Raw genomic sequence first — 15,016 nt, 5'->3', positions numbered from 1 at the left:
TGAGACGACTGGCATTTGGTGCAAAATCGCCGGTAGGTGGGAACATGCTATTCCCTCTTGGTTGAGCGGCAAAACTCTGTGCTCGGTGGTGACTGGCCCATGGTTAAGCAGACTAGTGTCCTGTTGTGGTGCAGATCTTTCCAGGGATTGCTGCCAATCAGGTACTGTGGGGTGGCCCTGTGAGTGATGCAGAGAACTAAGTGAAACTTACTGAGGTGGGGTGACACGGCGTGCTGGCCTCAGCGGAGGGGCCTTTTTGGATTTACCTCGCCCTACGTGCAGTGCCTAATTGAAGAGCTAGTGCTGGGGACTGACCTGGCTCCAGCGGCTCCAGCTGCTGGAGTATCATCATTCGGAGCGAAGACAAAGCATATATATTTGTTCTGATCGATCACGGTCTCCTTCTAGGGGTTTGCACCGCTTTCCTCCTTCGGCTTGGAAAGTTGGCCTAACTGAAGCCGAGTGTCTGGAATTGGTCTCGAGATGGGCAGAGTGGACAGGTCACAGCCCAAGCTCGCTTTCGAACAAAAAAAGTCTAAGGGTAAAGACGCCACCATGGAGGACGTGGACATTTCGTCAGACCCTTCTCAAGAGGGAGGGGGATATCCGATCAATGCTGGTGGCGATGGAAAAGGGCCTTCAGAGTAGTCTGTCAACCCTGGGGACCACAATCCCCTCACTCTCCTATAGAAGGAACAGAATGTCAGAAAGACTTGACAAGCACGCGGAGAGGCTGGACATGTCAGAGCGCTGGATTATGGAGGTTGAAGAAGCGCATACGGAGTTGGACACCGAGCATCAGCAGGTGGGAAGGGTGCTGCAGGTCCTTCAGGACAAAGCAGAGGACCTGGAAGCGCGGTCCCGCAGAAACAACTTGTGTAATCCAGGCCTTCCGGAGTCGACCCCGACAGTCAATATGGAGAAATTTATAGAAAAAACTGCTAGTCACGCTTCTTGATGCAAGACATTTTCCCCTATCTTCGTTGTCGAAAGGGCGCATCGCTCTCTGGGCCCTCGACCGGTCTCTGGAGCTCCTCCTAGACCGGTAGTAGCGAAATTACTCAATTATGGAGACAGGGATTCAGCGTTACAAGATGCTAGAGAGAAGCAAACGCTGCAGTATGAAGGCTCGACCATTTCTTTGTACCCGGACTTCACGATTCGGGTGCAGGAGGCCCGGAAGCAGTTTGCCCCCCTGAAGCGACTACTACGGGATCTTCAATTGGACTATGCCATGTTGTACCCAGCAAGTCTACACGTGAACCATCAGGGACATTCTTGCATCTTTACGGACCCAAAATCTCTGCAGAAGGCCTTAAAGGCATGGACTAAGGAGAAACGGAGCAGCCCGGAACAAAGCCTCGTGGAGAGAGCAGTTGGCGGTCAAATGGAAGAACAGGACTGAATGAGAGACCACATGAATCACAGATAGGAGGGATTTGTCAGAGGAGAACTTGCCGGGAACTATGAGAAGAGTGATGGGGGCATAGTAGTAGTAAAATGTTTTGTCAAGTGTAGACATTGTGGGTTAGCGCTGCAGCACCACATTGGGTGAAATGCTCACTATTTGATGTATTATTTTCATTATACGTCACTATAAGATAGACTAGGAATGTGTGGAGGCTAGAAGCCGGAAGGCGATGAATCTAACTGCAGATGTACTGCACTGTTTGTATGGCACGCAAGGGCGGAACCTGGTTCGGTCTGGTTCTTTCTCCACTGAGTGGAGCAACATCCGCACACGAGTGAATCACACTGTTTGTGAAGTTTCTCGGGGGGTGGGAGGTTAGGGGGGGAAGGGTGGTTTTTCTAAATAGATTCAGAACTACGGGATTTGCCAAAACGCATGTTTGTTCAAAGCTGCAGAGGGGTGACCTAGTGTGACTTTTTGCTCAGCCACAGTTGGGGAAAGCCTGTTGTGGGAGGTAGAATGATGTTAATTTTGTATTCTGCTTGTTGCTATGGTTTGAAAGGGATCGCAGACCGTACACCCCCCCCCCCCATGACTGATCACACTGACACGAGTGGGCCTACTCCTAATTGCACGATTGGGACACTCATGTGGAATGTCAGAGGCCTTAATGATTATAGGAAATTAAGGAAGGTCCTTGCCTACCTGGTCAGATTCAATGTGGAGGTGGAGTACTTGCAGGAGACTTGCCTGTCTTGAGACAGCCCAATGCTACGTAGCAGGGGCTTACTTGGCAATGTACATGCTGCAGGTTTCACCACACATGCGCCTGGGGTCCTTACATGGGTTAACCCTAGATCTACGCTTAAACTAGGGCCCCTTTACACTGACTCGGAGGGACGATGCGTTATTTCTAGATGAAGGGGAGTAGAGCTTCTGCTAGTAAATGTCTACGGCCCGAACTACGACAACCCTGCTTTTTACACTTACTTATTCGAGTTGGTCCGCAGGTGCGGTGAGGGCGAACAGCTTTGAGGTGGGGATTTTAATATGGTGCTGAACCCACGGAAAGACAGGTAGGGGGGGCCTGACAGACCACTTACATCATCAGCGCGAACAGTTGCAGATTTGTTATTGAAGCTTGACTTGGGCGACATGTGGTGTAATAGGTTTCCTGAATATGGCCTGGTGCCTGAAGACCACCAGGACTCCAGCACGCACTACAAAATTAAATACTCCTTTTATCCATATAATGCATTTTATATCTTATATCTTGTCAGAAAAGTTCATAACATTACAATCATCATATGCTGTTAATCAATAAATCACAAGAAAATCATTCGAAGTTTGCATTTTCATCAAGAACACAAATTATATCAGTTGATCTCAAAATTGTTGAAAACAAATCAATAACACCCAATGCATTTCGGGGCCAAGCCCCTTCGTCAGGGGTCTATTGGAGAGAAAGAAAAAAGAAAGGAAGAAGAAACCTTATTACTCTTGATGTCAAGGAGGGTTAGTATATATAAGCTGAAATCTCTTATGCTGCATGTGGCTTACCTAGTTATTGCAATTTGTTCGCTGTCACTACAAAATATAGCGCTTATGTCTGGTATTGTCTTCTGCTCGCTATGTCTGTAAGGAGATGGTTTAAATTACTCATTGTGAATTCTCCACTAGTTAAAAAGTGAATCACGAAAACCTAAATTAATATGGAAGGCTCACCTGTACTTGTGGCCTCAATCCGTTCTCTCTAAAAAAATGCGAATAAGCGAATTTTAGTCACGCATATTCAATGTGTGTGCAAAACTGTATTCGTGTTATAAAAGAGGGGTGAGGTGTCTTTTACCTGTATAGTTTGTCGTTGTTACAAAACTATAGCCTTTCACATTTTTACGAGATTACCTGCAGAAAATTAAAAATGAAAATACAGGCTTAGCTGAATTTGCCGAAAAAATGTTCCAAAGAATTACCGACTGGGTAAAGCGCATCCGCTTACCTGCGGGTTTGGTAGATGAATCAGTCCCGCTTGGCGTTTCAAAATTAGCGATAGTTCTGTGTACAAAAAAGTGGTGTTAAGCACACTCTCTATGCGGATGGTAGACCTCCTCATTAGATATTAACAAACGAAGATACTGTCCCTTACCGGTAGCAAATTTAGTCCTTCGAGCGGAGAATTCACAATGAGTAATTTAAACCATCTCCTTACAGACATAGCGAGCAGAAGACAATACCAGACATAAGCACTATATTTTGTAGTGACAGCGAACAATTGCAATAACTAGGTAAGCCACATGCAGCATAAGAGATTTCAGCTTATATATACTAACCCTCCTTGACATCAAGAGTAATAAGGTTTCTTCTTCCTTTCTTTTTTCTTTCTCTCCAATAGACCCCTGACGAAGGGGCTTGGCCCCGAAATGCATTGGGTGTTATTGATTTGTTTTCAACAATTTTGAGATCAACTGATATAATTTGTGTTCTTGATGAAAATGCAAACTTCAAATGATTTTCTTGTGATTTATTGATTAACAGCATATGATGATTGTAATGTTATGAACTTTTCTGACAAGATATAAGATATAAAATGCATTATATGGATAAAAGGAGTATTTAATTTTGTAGTGCGTGCTGGAGTCCTGGTGGTCTTCAGGCACCAGGCCATATTCAGTTTATTTGTCACAGTGTGCAGGCACTAATCCAACACAGCACACACATCGGTTTAAGAATCAACTTAAGTGTTATTATATCGAGTGCAGCACCCTCTCATACATATTGTCTAGTAATAGGTTTCCTGACAAGGGGGGCTCGACACATTACACGGCGTACCATAACCTCCACACACAAATAGATTACTGGTTTGCTGCTAGTCGACTCTATGATCGGTTTCGGCACTGTGACGTACAAACCCGCACCATGTCGGATCATGCCCCACTGCTGATAGTGCTTGACACCCCACAGAAATCCTTACCCCACTTCACATGGAGATTCCCACCCTATTCGCTACTGGACGCAGGGTTTAAGGAAGACTTGTCGGAGGCAATTGAAACCTTCTTCGCTACCAGTATAGGTTCAGTGGATAGCTTTCAGGTAATTTGGGAAACATTTAAAGTATACATCCGCGGCATTACGATGACCAAGCACTCTGGGGTCCTGAGATCGATCCGTAAAAGGCTATCGGATTTGGAGAGTCCACTTAAGACATTAGAGAGCCGTCTCCAGGCATGTACCGACGATGAACTAGTTTCTGAGTTTAAAGCACAGCTGGCAGAATATCACGAAATGGCTGATGCAGAAGTCAAGCACCTGGGCAAGTATGCCACTGCGCGCAGTTGCGGAGAAGGGGAAAGGCCGGGTTCCGTGTTAGCACTGCTTCTTAAAAAGAGGCAGGGGAAAACGATAGTCACAGAGATAACATCGGAAGATGGGGACTCCCTTGTAGGCGGAAAAGAAATAGCCGGGAGGTTCCGTAGATACTACTCCGAGCTCTATTCGACTCGATGCGACGGCTCAGAGTCAGAAATTTTCGAATACTTATCGTACATCAAGCTCCCATGGTTAACTGATACACACTGTGAATTTCTTATGAGACCTGTGGAAAAAGAAGATATTCTTCTAGCACTATTGAGTATGAAGTCGGGTGGCATCCCGGGAGTCGATGGCCTGACAGTAGCCTTTTATAAGGCGCTTATGGATTTGCTGCTCCCACATTTAGCTACACTCTTTGATGATATCTGCATTACGGGTGCTATGCCGCCATCCATGAACGAGGCAATTATTGTGGCTATTTTAAAACCTGGCAAGCCACGGACTCAGAACCCCTCATATCGCCCACTTTCTTTGCTTAATATAGATACCAAAATATTTACAAGGATCTTAGCCACGCGTCTGGTCCCACTTGTTCAGCTATTGGTAGCACCGGAGCAAGCTGGTTTTGTCCAGAGTAGAAACTTAACCTATAACTTGCGGACAGTGTTTGGGGCTATACAACACACCAAGCCTGATATACAGGCAGTGGCTATTTTCCTTGATATGGAAAAAGCTTTTGACTTTGTGGAGTGGCCGTTTATGAGACAGATACTGCAGCGGATGAGGGTGGGGGTTGTCTTTTTACAACTTGTAGGGATTTTATATAATGCACCCAGGGCTAGAATAAAAATTGGTAACCTGGTTATGGACCATATCCGCATCACCAGAGGCACGCAGCAGGGATGTCCTTTATCTCCTATACTCTACACGTTGGTTGCCGAACCCTTGGCATGCGCACCTCATGAATTTCACAATTTTAAAGGTATCAGAGTCCCCAATTATGAGTTGATCGTCTCTGCATATGCAGATGACAGCTTACCATATGTCCGCGACCCAGAAAGTCATCTTTCTTCTGTACTACGCGAGGTGGTGCATTTCAGGGCGATGTCGGGGCTAAGGGTTAATTGGTCAAAATCCGTGATAATCCTTGACGCCTGCCACTGTTCCGTTTGAACCCAACTATCTACTACAGTGGACAACGGACACGGTGCGATATTTTGGGATTAAAATCCATACGGATACAGACGTGGTGTTTAAAGAAAATTATGGAGTAGCTATTGATAAGTTGGAGGAAGACGTGGAGGGGTGGATTTGCCTATCCCTCTCTCTACTGGGTAGGGTCTCCATCATGAAGATGGTTGTTCTCCCTTGTTTTTTGTTACTGTTCCACAATATAGCTCTGGTTCTCCCTAGCTCTTTCATCAGTCTTCTTAATTCCCTGCTGATCATGTTAGCTTGGGCGAGTAAACAGGTGCGGGTACGATGGGAAGTACTCACATTGCCTTACAATATGGGAGGGCTGCCTGTGCCGGATTTGGAGCTTTATTATCGAATTGCCCAGTGTGCCCATGTCTATTATTGGATGCACGGTTCACCTGATACCCCACATCTATACATAGAGAGAGTGGTGGCCTCTCCCCAGCCTTTGCCAGCTTTGATTTTCTTACCACCAAATCGCAGGACGGGGATACTGGACTCTGTAAATGCTACAACACATGCTTGGCATCATCTCCTGAAATTGCAGGCGGGGGCCATATTATACTTCCCTCATGCACTCTTGGAATGGTGCCTCTGGCTTCCCCCTTGCAGGGAAAAAGGGGTTATTAAGGCACTTAATTCTATAGGATTTTGTTCTGTCTGGGACTTATTTGTGAGGGGAACTGCGAAGCGATGGGAGGAGTTGGTTTCGGATGATATGGCTGCTACTTATCTTACTAAATTTCAGTATCACAGAACACGTCAGGCTTTACTGCACATCCTGGGCGGGGACTTGGCAGAACCACCTGATTTAACAGCGCCATACTATATTATTAAAGTTGAGTCTCCACATCAGATGATTTCACAGTTATATAAGCTTTCCATGGGCTACAGGGAGAACCATTACACTAAAGCCCGTTTAGAGTGGAGAAAGACCTGGGCAGGGAGACTGATGATGCAATGTGGGCCTACTGTTGCGTGAGCACTAAGCGCATATCGTTAAATGGTAGACACAGACTCATACATTTTAAGTATCTAAATAGATAGCTCTGTAGATATGGACTTAGAGATGGGACAGAATGTGATAGGTGTGGTGAACAGAGAGCTGACTTCATACATTTAGTGTGGCTATGTCTGGGGACTGCAAAGTTTTGGACCACAATATTCCAAGAAATAAGTCGAATTGTGGAATTCCTTATTCCTCCAGACTCGGCGCTGTTGGGATTCTCCAAATCGTTGCCTAAGGGGGCTTGAAGATTGGTAGATATGGGAATTCTGGTAAGGAAAGTGGGTGCCTACCCCGCATCTCTGCTGTGGAATCACCGCCGCAGCCCGGGAAGACAAAGTGCTGCAGCCTCGACACGGAAGCCAGGCGGCCTTGCCTGGTTGTGGGCGGGGCCTAAAGAGGAAGTCCGGAAGCCTCGCGCCAACAAAGATGCAGGAAGCAGGCGGGAGCCTACCCCGCGCTCTTGCGACACGACTCCAGAGAGGAAAGTTCTGCGTGGCAAGCACCGGCCTGGAGACCAGAGGAGGGCGAGTGCCGGTCCCACGTGTGGCTGCAGGAGAGAGGAACAGAGTCCCAAGAGCTCCAGTGAGTGAGGGCTTCACCTTTTGACGTTGAGGACCTGTTCGTCACCAGTGATGGGGCCAAGTCTCCCTCAGTGGCGCCGCCGTAGAGGGCCACTGCAACGTTGGGGGTCATTCTGTTGGAAGTCCCTAAGTGGGGCTTCAGTGGCACAGTGAGTGCCAGTGCCAGCTTGGGTTCCAGCTGCACCGCACTGGCGGGCAGCAGCCCTGTGGGAGCAGATTTTGTTGAGAAGCCCGACTGGGGGCCCGGAGGCAACAGGAGTGCCAGACTTGATTTGCACATTTTTCCAGTTGCCTTGTGAGAGCACAGGCAGCGGTGACCTTGGGGAACAGTGTCATTTGGAGTCCCAGAGGGGGGCTCAGGGGCATGCTGGTGCCCGTGCTCATTTGATTGCCCAGCAATTAGTGGGCAGCTGCCACGTTTAGGCTTGAGCAATTGTGCGTTTTGCTTTTGCTGCATTGGCAAGCTTACGCCCTGACTGTTGTGGACATAGGCCATTTGAGCCCCAAGGAAGGCCAGTTGGCCTGGGGGTCAGTTGGAAGTTGGTAGGGCGCAGGGCCCTCATGTGATGCCCAATGTGTGTATGATGGTGCTCATGCTTACATGTATTGCCTAAGGTATTGATACTGGTGATACCGATGCCTAATGTGATTTAGTGTTTATGAGGTTAGTGCATCATGTGTTTTATGCCTAGTGTGATGATTATTGCATAGTGTGATTTACATTGCATGATCTAGGCCTCAGTTCAGTATCTCACCAGTAGGTACTGGTTGTGTTCTAAATTTTTGTGCTACACTTACTGGTTGTGTTCTACGTCTATGATACATCTTACTGTTACTATTTCTACTAAGTGATGATTTTGACAGTGGTCCATGTGGCCCTGTCATGTGTATATAATCCCCAGTAAATACTGCCCAGTGCCAGTTGTCACAGTGTACATTGCGTGATTACTATTCTAATGTGTTTCTTATAATACAAAGGCTATGTGTATATATAACCTTGTGTGGAGTTCCTTTTGTGGTACACCTAGTGGGTTGCTGCTGTGTGTGTGTATTACGCAAACGCTTTACACATTGCCTCCGGGATAAGCCTGACTGCTCGTGCCAAGTTACCAAGGGGGTGAGCAGGGGTTATCTTGGCGTATAACTCCCTTGGCCCTGACTAGAGTGGTGGTCTCTGCCTGGCTTTGGCGCAAGTCTTAGCCAACTAGAGATCCCATTTCTAACAGTACCTCACACTATGCCACAAAATCTGCAAACAAGAAATATCATTCTACACTTCTCCCAATGTCTATAGCTCTATCCTGGGATACCAGACTTCGACAGTCTGAAATTCTTCAATCTCTTTACACAGAAACAGTAAACATCTTCATTCATCAAACCATTTACTCTCAACTACATAATACAACTGTGAACAAAATTACAATAGACGTCACATCACCCTATTAATAATCACACCTCTAAAACAGCAACCGCCGTCGAAAATCATACCTTCTCAGCTCATCAAACTCCAGACATTAGAGTTAAGGATTCTGGTATGTTATTATAACTAGGGAAATTATTTATAGCTCTATGTTCAAGGTGCAACTATAACTCTGCTACCAGAAAACTGATAGCATGGATTAAGGTAAAAAATAAATAATATAGCTCACTGTTTCAATTATAATCGCTGGCAGAGTTAAGTCCCGTTCCCACGCTGGTCTCATCTTCACTAGGTGACAGATCTTTGCCACTGTATTTTGATTCAAAGATCCATTTTGGCATCACAAGCAAATTTCAAATACAATTTCAAGTTCAGTCAATGATGAGCGTTTGAGTAAGTTTTAAAAGCTTTAATCTCATCAGAGGATTGGAAGCTGTCTTTTTATTCTTTATCTTTATTCGTAATAGTTAAAAGATATTTAGTAAGTTTACAGAAATCTCATTAAAAGGATGGCTAGAAGTAAATAAACAAATAAGGCATCAAGCGCATTCCATAAAGGAATAAAACCCTATCCTAAAAGTTCAGTCCAGAATTTCAAAGTTAGTAGAACCCATGAAGAGTTCAAGTTCAATGGAAACAAGTGAGATTTAAAGAGCATAAAGCTCAAAGCCAAATTTAAGCCGCGGAACATCCCATAAAGAGTAGTTCATGAAACTCAGCTGAGTCTTAGTAATTTGAGTAATTAAACGTACAGTTCCAGTAGCAATCTGTAAAAATAAGGCCTCAAAATGAAGGAAAGGTGAGCAGAAGCAGCAGCAGTCACAACCGTCAGTCTAGGAACACAATGTACTATGCTAAAGAAGAGAAAAATAATGTTTAGTAGTGCATCTCACTAACACAAACAAGAAATATTGTTTTGTATGTGCAACTAATATTTCAGGCCTTATGTGAAATAGTGCGGGAATCAGAAGTTAATCATTGCAACCAATATGTTGCTTAGTAAAATAATACATTGATTAAACCTGGAACCATCTGCAGTCATGCTGTACTTTCTAAGCATGTCACATTAAAGTCAAGCTTGTAAACTACTTTGTGCACAGTTGAGCAAATTAGGTTCACTTCTAGTTAATGGAAGCTTGCTTTTTAGGGCTCGTCCCTCGTGATGCAGTGCGCAGCACTGCTCGCGCAGGCGAGCCCTTTTGTCCGGGGTTTCGAAACGGACCCTGGAATCGCACACGCTCGTGCATGTGCTTTTCCTTTTGGGTTCCGCTATTGGGCTTTGCGTGCATGGTTTTTTTAAACAGAGCACGCAATAGGCCAAAGGCGGGCGCATTGCTCCGCCCATGGCCTATTGGTGTCTGTTACGCGCACCAAAGCCCATATGTCTTCAATTATCGTGCCCAGACACGGGCGCGATAATTGAAGACATATGGCTCGCAGTGGCGCGCGAACCACTTGCGGGCTTTTTTTTTTTTTTCACAATACCGATTGCTTTCACGATCACTTTCAGTGCCGCTTGTTTTACAGGCTGTAATGACGCAGTTCTCTACATTTTACCGAGGGAGTTGCAGAAGACAGCCACAAAAGACAGTACTTGGATAGTTTTCATTCGGTTTGATTGGGTTTTGAACAACTGCACATTTTTTACTTGCTAATATAATCTATAACAAGGCTTTCTCATTGATGGTGGCACAGCGCCTTAATGCTGACCTAGTGCACGCTGCACTGCAAGCGATAACACCCTAACCTCGGCACAGACCCCAACTGTAGCATCATCAGAAATGTCACAGTATGAATGTTAATAGTGATGTGTCCATACAGCGCTTGCTGTCACAATCGTGCAGCTCCTCCGCTTCTCACCCCCGCCCCTCTAGCGGTTCGGCAGCACCCCCCCCCCCCCATCCATCCACGTGAGGCGGGGCGCTCGGGCGGATGACGAGTCGTTAATAAGGAGAGCGATTCTGCCGAGCGTGGCCCTGCACGGGGGACAGCACCCCCCCATGAGGATTGTGGTTGTCTTGGTAGTTCCCCAGCTGGGCCATGTCGGACAACGACGTGCTCTTTGAGGAGGTGTACGAGCTATGCGAGGTCATCAGCAAGTACATTGTGCGCTCCCTGTCCCTGGTGTAGACCCACACTGAGGGGATGGTGTCCACTTCACACATCAGACCCTCTCCCTAGCTTAAGGCTGCCACCCTCTTCACTTGGGCAATGAATAACATAACTGGCACTATCTGTGAGAGGTGACTGCTTGCATATTGCCTGACACTGAATGAATGTGTAGGTGCTGTAGTCTGTGCACCCTAGGCATGAATGAATGCGGGAGGCTTATGTGTTTGGAGTGCACTAATAAGTCATAGATCCAATTGGTTGATAATGCTGTACTTGGGGGAGGGTATCGGGTGGCGGCTATAGTCAGATGCCCCTATAGGAGTGCAATTGACAGGGAGTGGTGTGTGTAGGGGCCTGAGCATGAATTAATTGGCGTCAGTGCTTTTGGGTGTGCGGAGGTCAGTGTTTCTCACTATGATTACATCTGGACTGTTCATGAATAATAAATGTGAGTTTGGTCATGCGCTTTTTGTTGGTCTGTCCCGTTTCGTTGTAGGAAGGTGAGGATTGTCCTTTTGTGTAAATTAGTGATGGAGTATGCATGAAGTCTTCACTGCTTCTGGGTACCAATGATGTGAGATGCATTATATACTGTGCATTGACGAGACAGCTCGTGTGTTTTTACGTTGATAAATGATAGTACATGGGGGTTGGGCGGGGGCTGTGAATGGGTACGAAAAGACACCGATGGGATGCGCTCCTGCTTGGCGTGCTGTACGTAGGGGCGATGCTCATCGGAATGAATAGACAGCGGTGTGGTGCTTCTGTTAAAGGGATATGAAGGGGCAGTGTCAAGGGCATGGCAATATAAAGGCGTTGTGTGCTTGTGTGTTCAGTGATCTGAATGCACTGTGCCCCTGGGTGTGAGCTGATATGGGGCGGTGTGTCTGTTGTGACAGTGCTTCATTGAATAAGGTGGATGGAGAGGGTCTGTGCGCCTATTTTTAAGACGCTCTTCCGTGTTTATGCATCTGGGCGTCTTTGCTGTCCGGGAGGTGATGCTCTTGCTCCACTAAGTTGAAGACTCGGATTCCCAGCTTCTTGTTTTATAATGAACCAGAATTTTATTTACCGGGGCTGCATTGCATACCTTTTGCCCTATGCAAGACCCTGCATATTTAATACGGAAACCTCCCACAGTGAGGTTGGTCTGTTAGTTCTCTTTTCAGCAAGATGTAGAGATGTTTCAAGACATTTTCTTTATTTTTTTAGTTATATATATAGCGCGACTAGACCCGAGACAGTTGATATCTCTCATTGAGACCGCATTAATCACAGGCGGATTTTGGATTTATTCCTTTCTTATCAAGCAGAGCCTGCTGTACCTTTAAAGATGGAAAAATACCTCCATAATAACCTACATTCTCGAAACAGTAAAGGTGAATGCCAAAAACACAACAGAGAACAGAAAGGTAATTTCCCAGAAAACATCCTTTTCATATACTAGAAGGACAAAAGAATTCCTCTTTTCAATAAGAACTCGGGCTCAAAAGTACAACTGAAGGTCCATAAACAAAGTGAGAAATATTTAATGCAGAAGGCTGGCATGTGCGTACAGTGTGGTGAACATGGCTCATGCCCGTTCTATATGTGCTCAGAGACAATTTAGCTAAAATCCTTCAAACTTCTAAAGTTTGCTTTGCTAATTAATTTAGCTGTCCTTGCCCAGTTAATGGTGCAGCATTGTGTGCTGTGTTCTTTTCCAGTGCTTCACACAAAAACTCCAAAACTGGACACAAAAACTGGTAAAAGAAAGTCCCAGGTCTGGAAATGTGGCCTTTATACATACCTTCACCTTGTTCACCTGGAGTTTTATTAGTGAATGGCCAGGTGTGAAAAAGCGACTGGTTCAAGATGAGTGTGACAATATACAGAGCAAGGGCTTGAACACAGACATGTCTGAGAGTTAATGTGCTCTGTTTGGTCCTGCAAAGTCTGTGACCTATAGGTTCTAGTTGCCTGTTTAACAAGCAATTGCACTGCAATAGGTCTCGCATTATTAAAGTTTAAGCTACTGGTGTTGCATTATTTTGCAATGCCAATAGGTCAAACTTAAATAATGCGAGACCTACTGCATTGCAAATGCTTGTTAGTATTTCAATGGCCTATACATATAGCTATAACTGCTTATTGCAGTTTGCACATTTTAAATGTGTGTCATTTCAGATTTGAATTTTACGTTAATCCCTGAACATTTTTAACTATTAATCTAAATATTATACATTGTAATTAGTCTACCTTTTCGGTTCGAACGGTTTCCAAAAGCACAGACACAAGCCTCTTGGCAATTAGTCCACTGACACAAGAAAAACTGTTTCACAAAAAAAATACCTCATTGAGTTTTCTGTGCAAATTCTGAAATTCACTGAGTTTCCGAGTAACGGTCCAGCTCTTCCTCTCAACTTCCAAGCTCTCCTGGGAACTCACCACCACCAAATATTGTGGCATTTGCTCACCATTCTCTTCCACAATCTTTACGGAAAACAGAGAGGTCATTTGTAGTGACTGTTGGTTAGAAGGGGATGCAATTTACTAGATCTCAATCACAGTGTAACACAACATTTGATACTGTAACACACAAAAACGAAAGTAAGTAATATAAAGTCATGGGGATCATCAGGAAGTTGAGCAATCATTTAATAAAAGAAGGTTCAGACGGTTAAAACTACAAGAAATAATTCTCAGATCAAGATGAAGATGGGCATTTGCCCTAGTACGAAATGTATCCATATCCTAATGGAAGGAACCAACAGCTGTGCTCGAAAAGCTACACTGGGTTATGACAATTGGCATTTCAAAAGCCAGATGGATTGTAAAAATACAATAGTAATGCAAACACTCTTTCTGTTAAATCGGTTTTGTCTTTGTAGTCTTCCCTAGTGCACACTGTAGAACTCAATAACCCCTAGGCACTGCTGCTTGAAAGAATGGTTAGCAGATGGTTTGCGGGAAAGACACTGTGATTAAAATAAGGCCCCTGGAATTCACATAATGGCCACATCATGAACATAATCAGACAGTAGAAGGACTGTGATGCAATAATATTCCCGGCATTGTGAGCATTTTTTTTCATTTTCATTTTCAGGCACGTGAGAGCTAGTGAAGGGTGGCCGTAGGAGGGAGACTTGACACCTGAAAAGGCAAACATTAAGAATTTGTGTTTTCTTGAGCCCTATCGTATTTTCATGATCCAGCACTTCAGGGTGAACACTGAGGATTAGCTGCGTCGATCAGATCCTTTAAGTGACTCAGTATTGAAGAATGATGGTGTGGGGTTTACAAATACCTATGAGGATGTTATTGCAGAGGGGAAGTTACAGCAAAGCATCAATCACCCTTGCTCTTTCATTTGGCTTTGGCACTGACCATTAAGGGCCTAATTTAGAGTTTGGTGATAGGTACTTCATCACAAACGTGATGGATATCCTGCCCACCTGATTATAAGGATATAATGTACTTGAAACTAGGTGTAAAGGATATCTGTCACGTTTGTAACAGAGTACCATGAACGCCATGATCTAACTCGGGCCTTAAAGTCTATGCAGCGGAGTCAAGTGGTGCATCTGGTGGATGCGTTTTATATGGTTTCGGACATATTCAAGCGCACAGGTCATTTTACACATGTGTATCTTAGATATAGTATCGTAATTGAGATTCTGACCTGTACAGGGAGCCAGTGGAGCCTTTTTTAGTTTTTAGTTGAATTGTTACTGGTTGGTCCGTACAAAAAAACAATCATTATGTAGAATTCTCAGCTTTCGGAAGTCTTTTGATGGGTGTATGTAGACCAATGCAGGGGATGCTACTGTAGGGAAGAAGCAGTCTGACTACGTCGTTCTCTGTTTTTTCAATGGCATAAAGTTCTACGAATCGCATCTGCAGCAATGTGGAATTCATAGCAGCGTCAATTTGGGTGATTAGGTATGTTTGATTCCCACCTCTATTCTTATGGGAAATGTTTTGCCAAAGAAATTATT

The 15,016-nt window shown here is 44.9% G+C and overlaps 1 protein-coding gene across 2 annotated transcripts in view; it reads right to left on the bottom strand.

Annotated features, from left to right (window-relative positions):
• Nucleotides 1–15,016, bottom strand: part of SNX25 (sorting nexin 25) — a 1,269,225-nt gene that overhangs the window by 156,166 nt on the left and 1,098,043 nt on the right. For both annotated transcript variants that reach the window (XM_078678040.1, XM_078678039.1), the window contains one exon: nt 13,371–13,511. In XM_078678040.1, coding sequence (XP_078534166.1) covers nt 13,371–13,511 — 141 coding nt within the window. The remainder of the gene's footprint in view (nt 1–13,370; nt 13,512–15,016) is intronic.

The sequence above is a fragment of the Lissotriton helveticus genome, chromosome 2_2 (assembly GCF_964261635.1).
Source record: "Lissotriton helveticus chromosome 2_2, aLisHel1.1, whole genome shotgun sequence".
Classification (NCBI taxonomy): Eukaryota; Metazoa; Chordata; class Amphibia; order Caudata; family Salamandridae; genus Lissotriton; species Lissotriton helveticus.
This window is presented reverse-complemented; position numbering and strand designations above follow the sequence as displayed.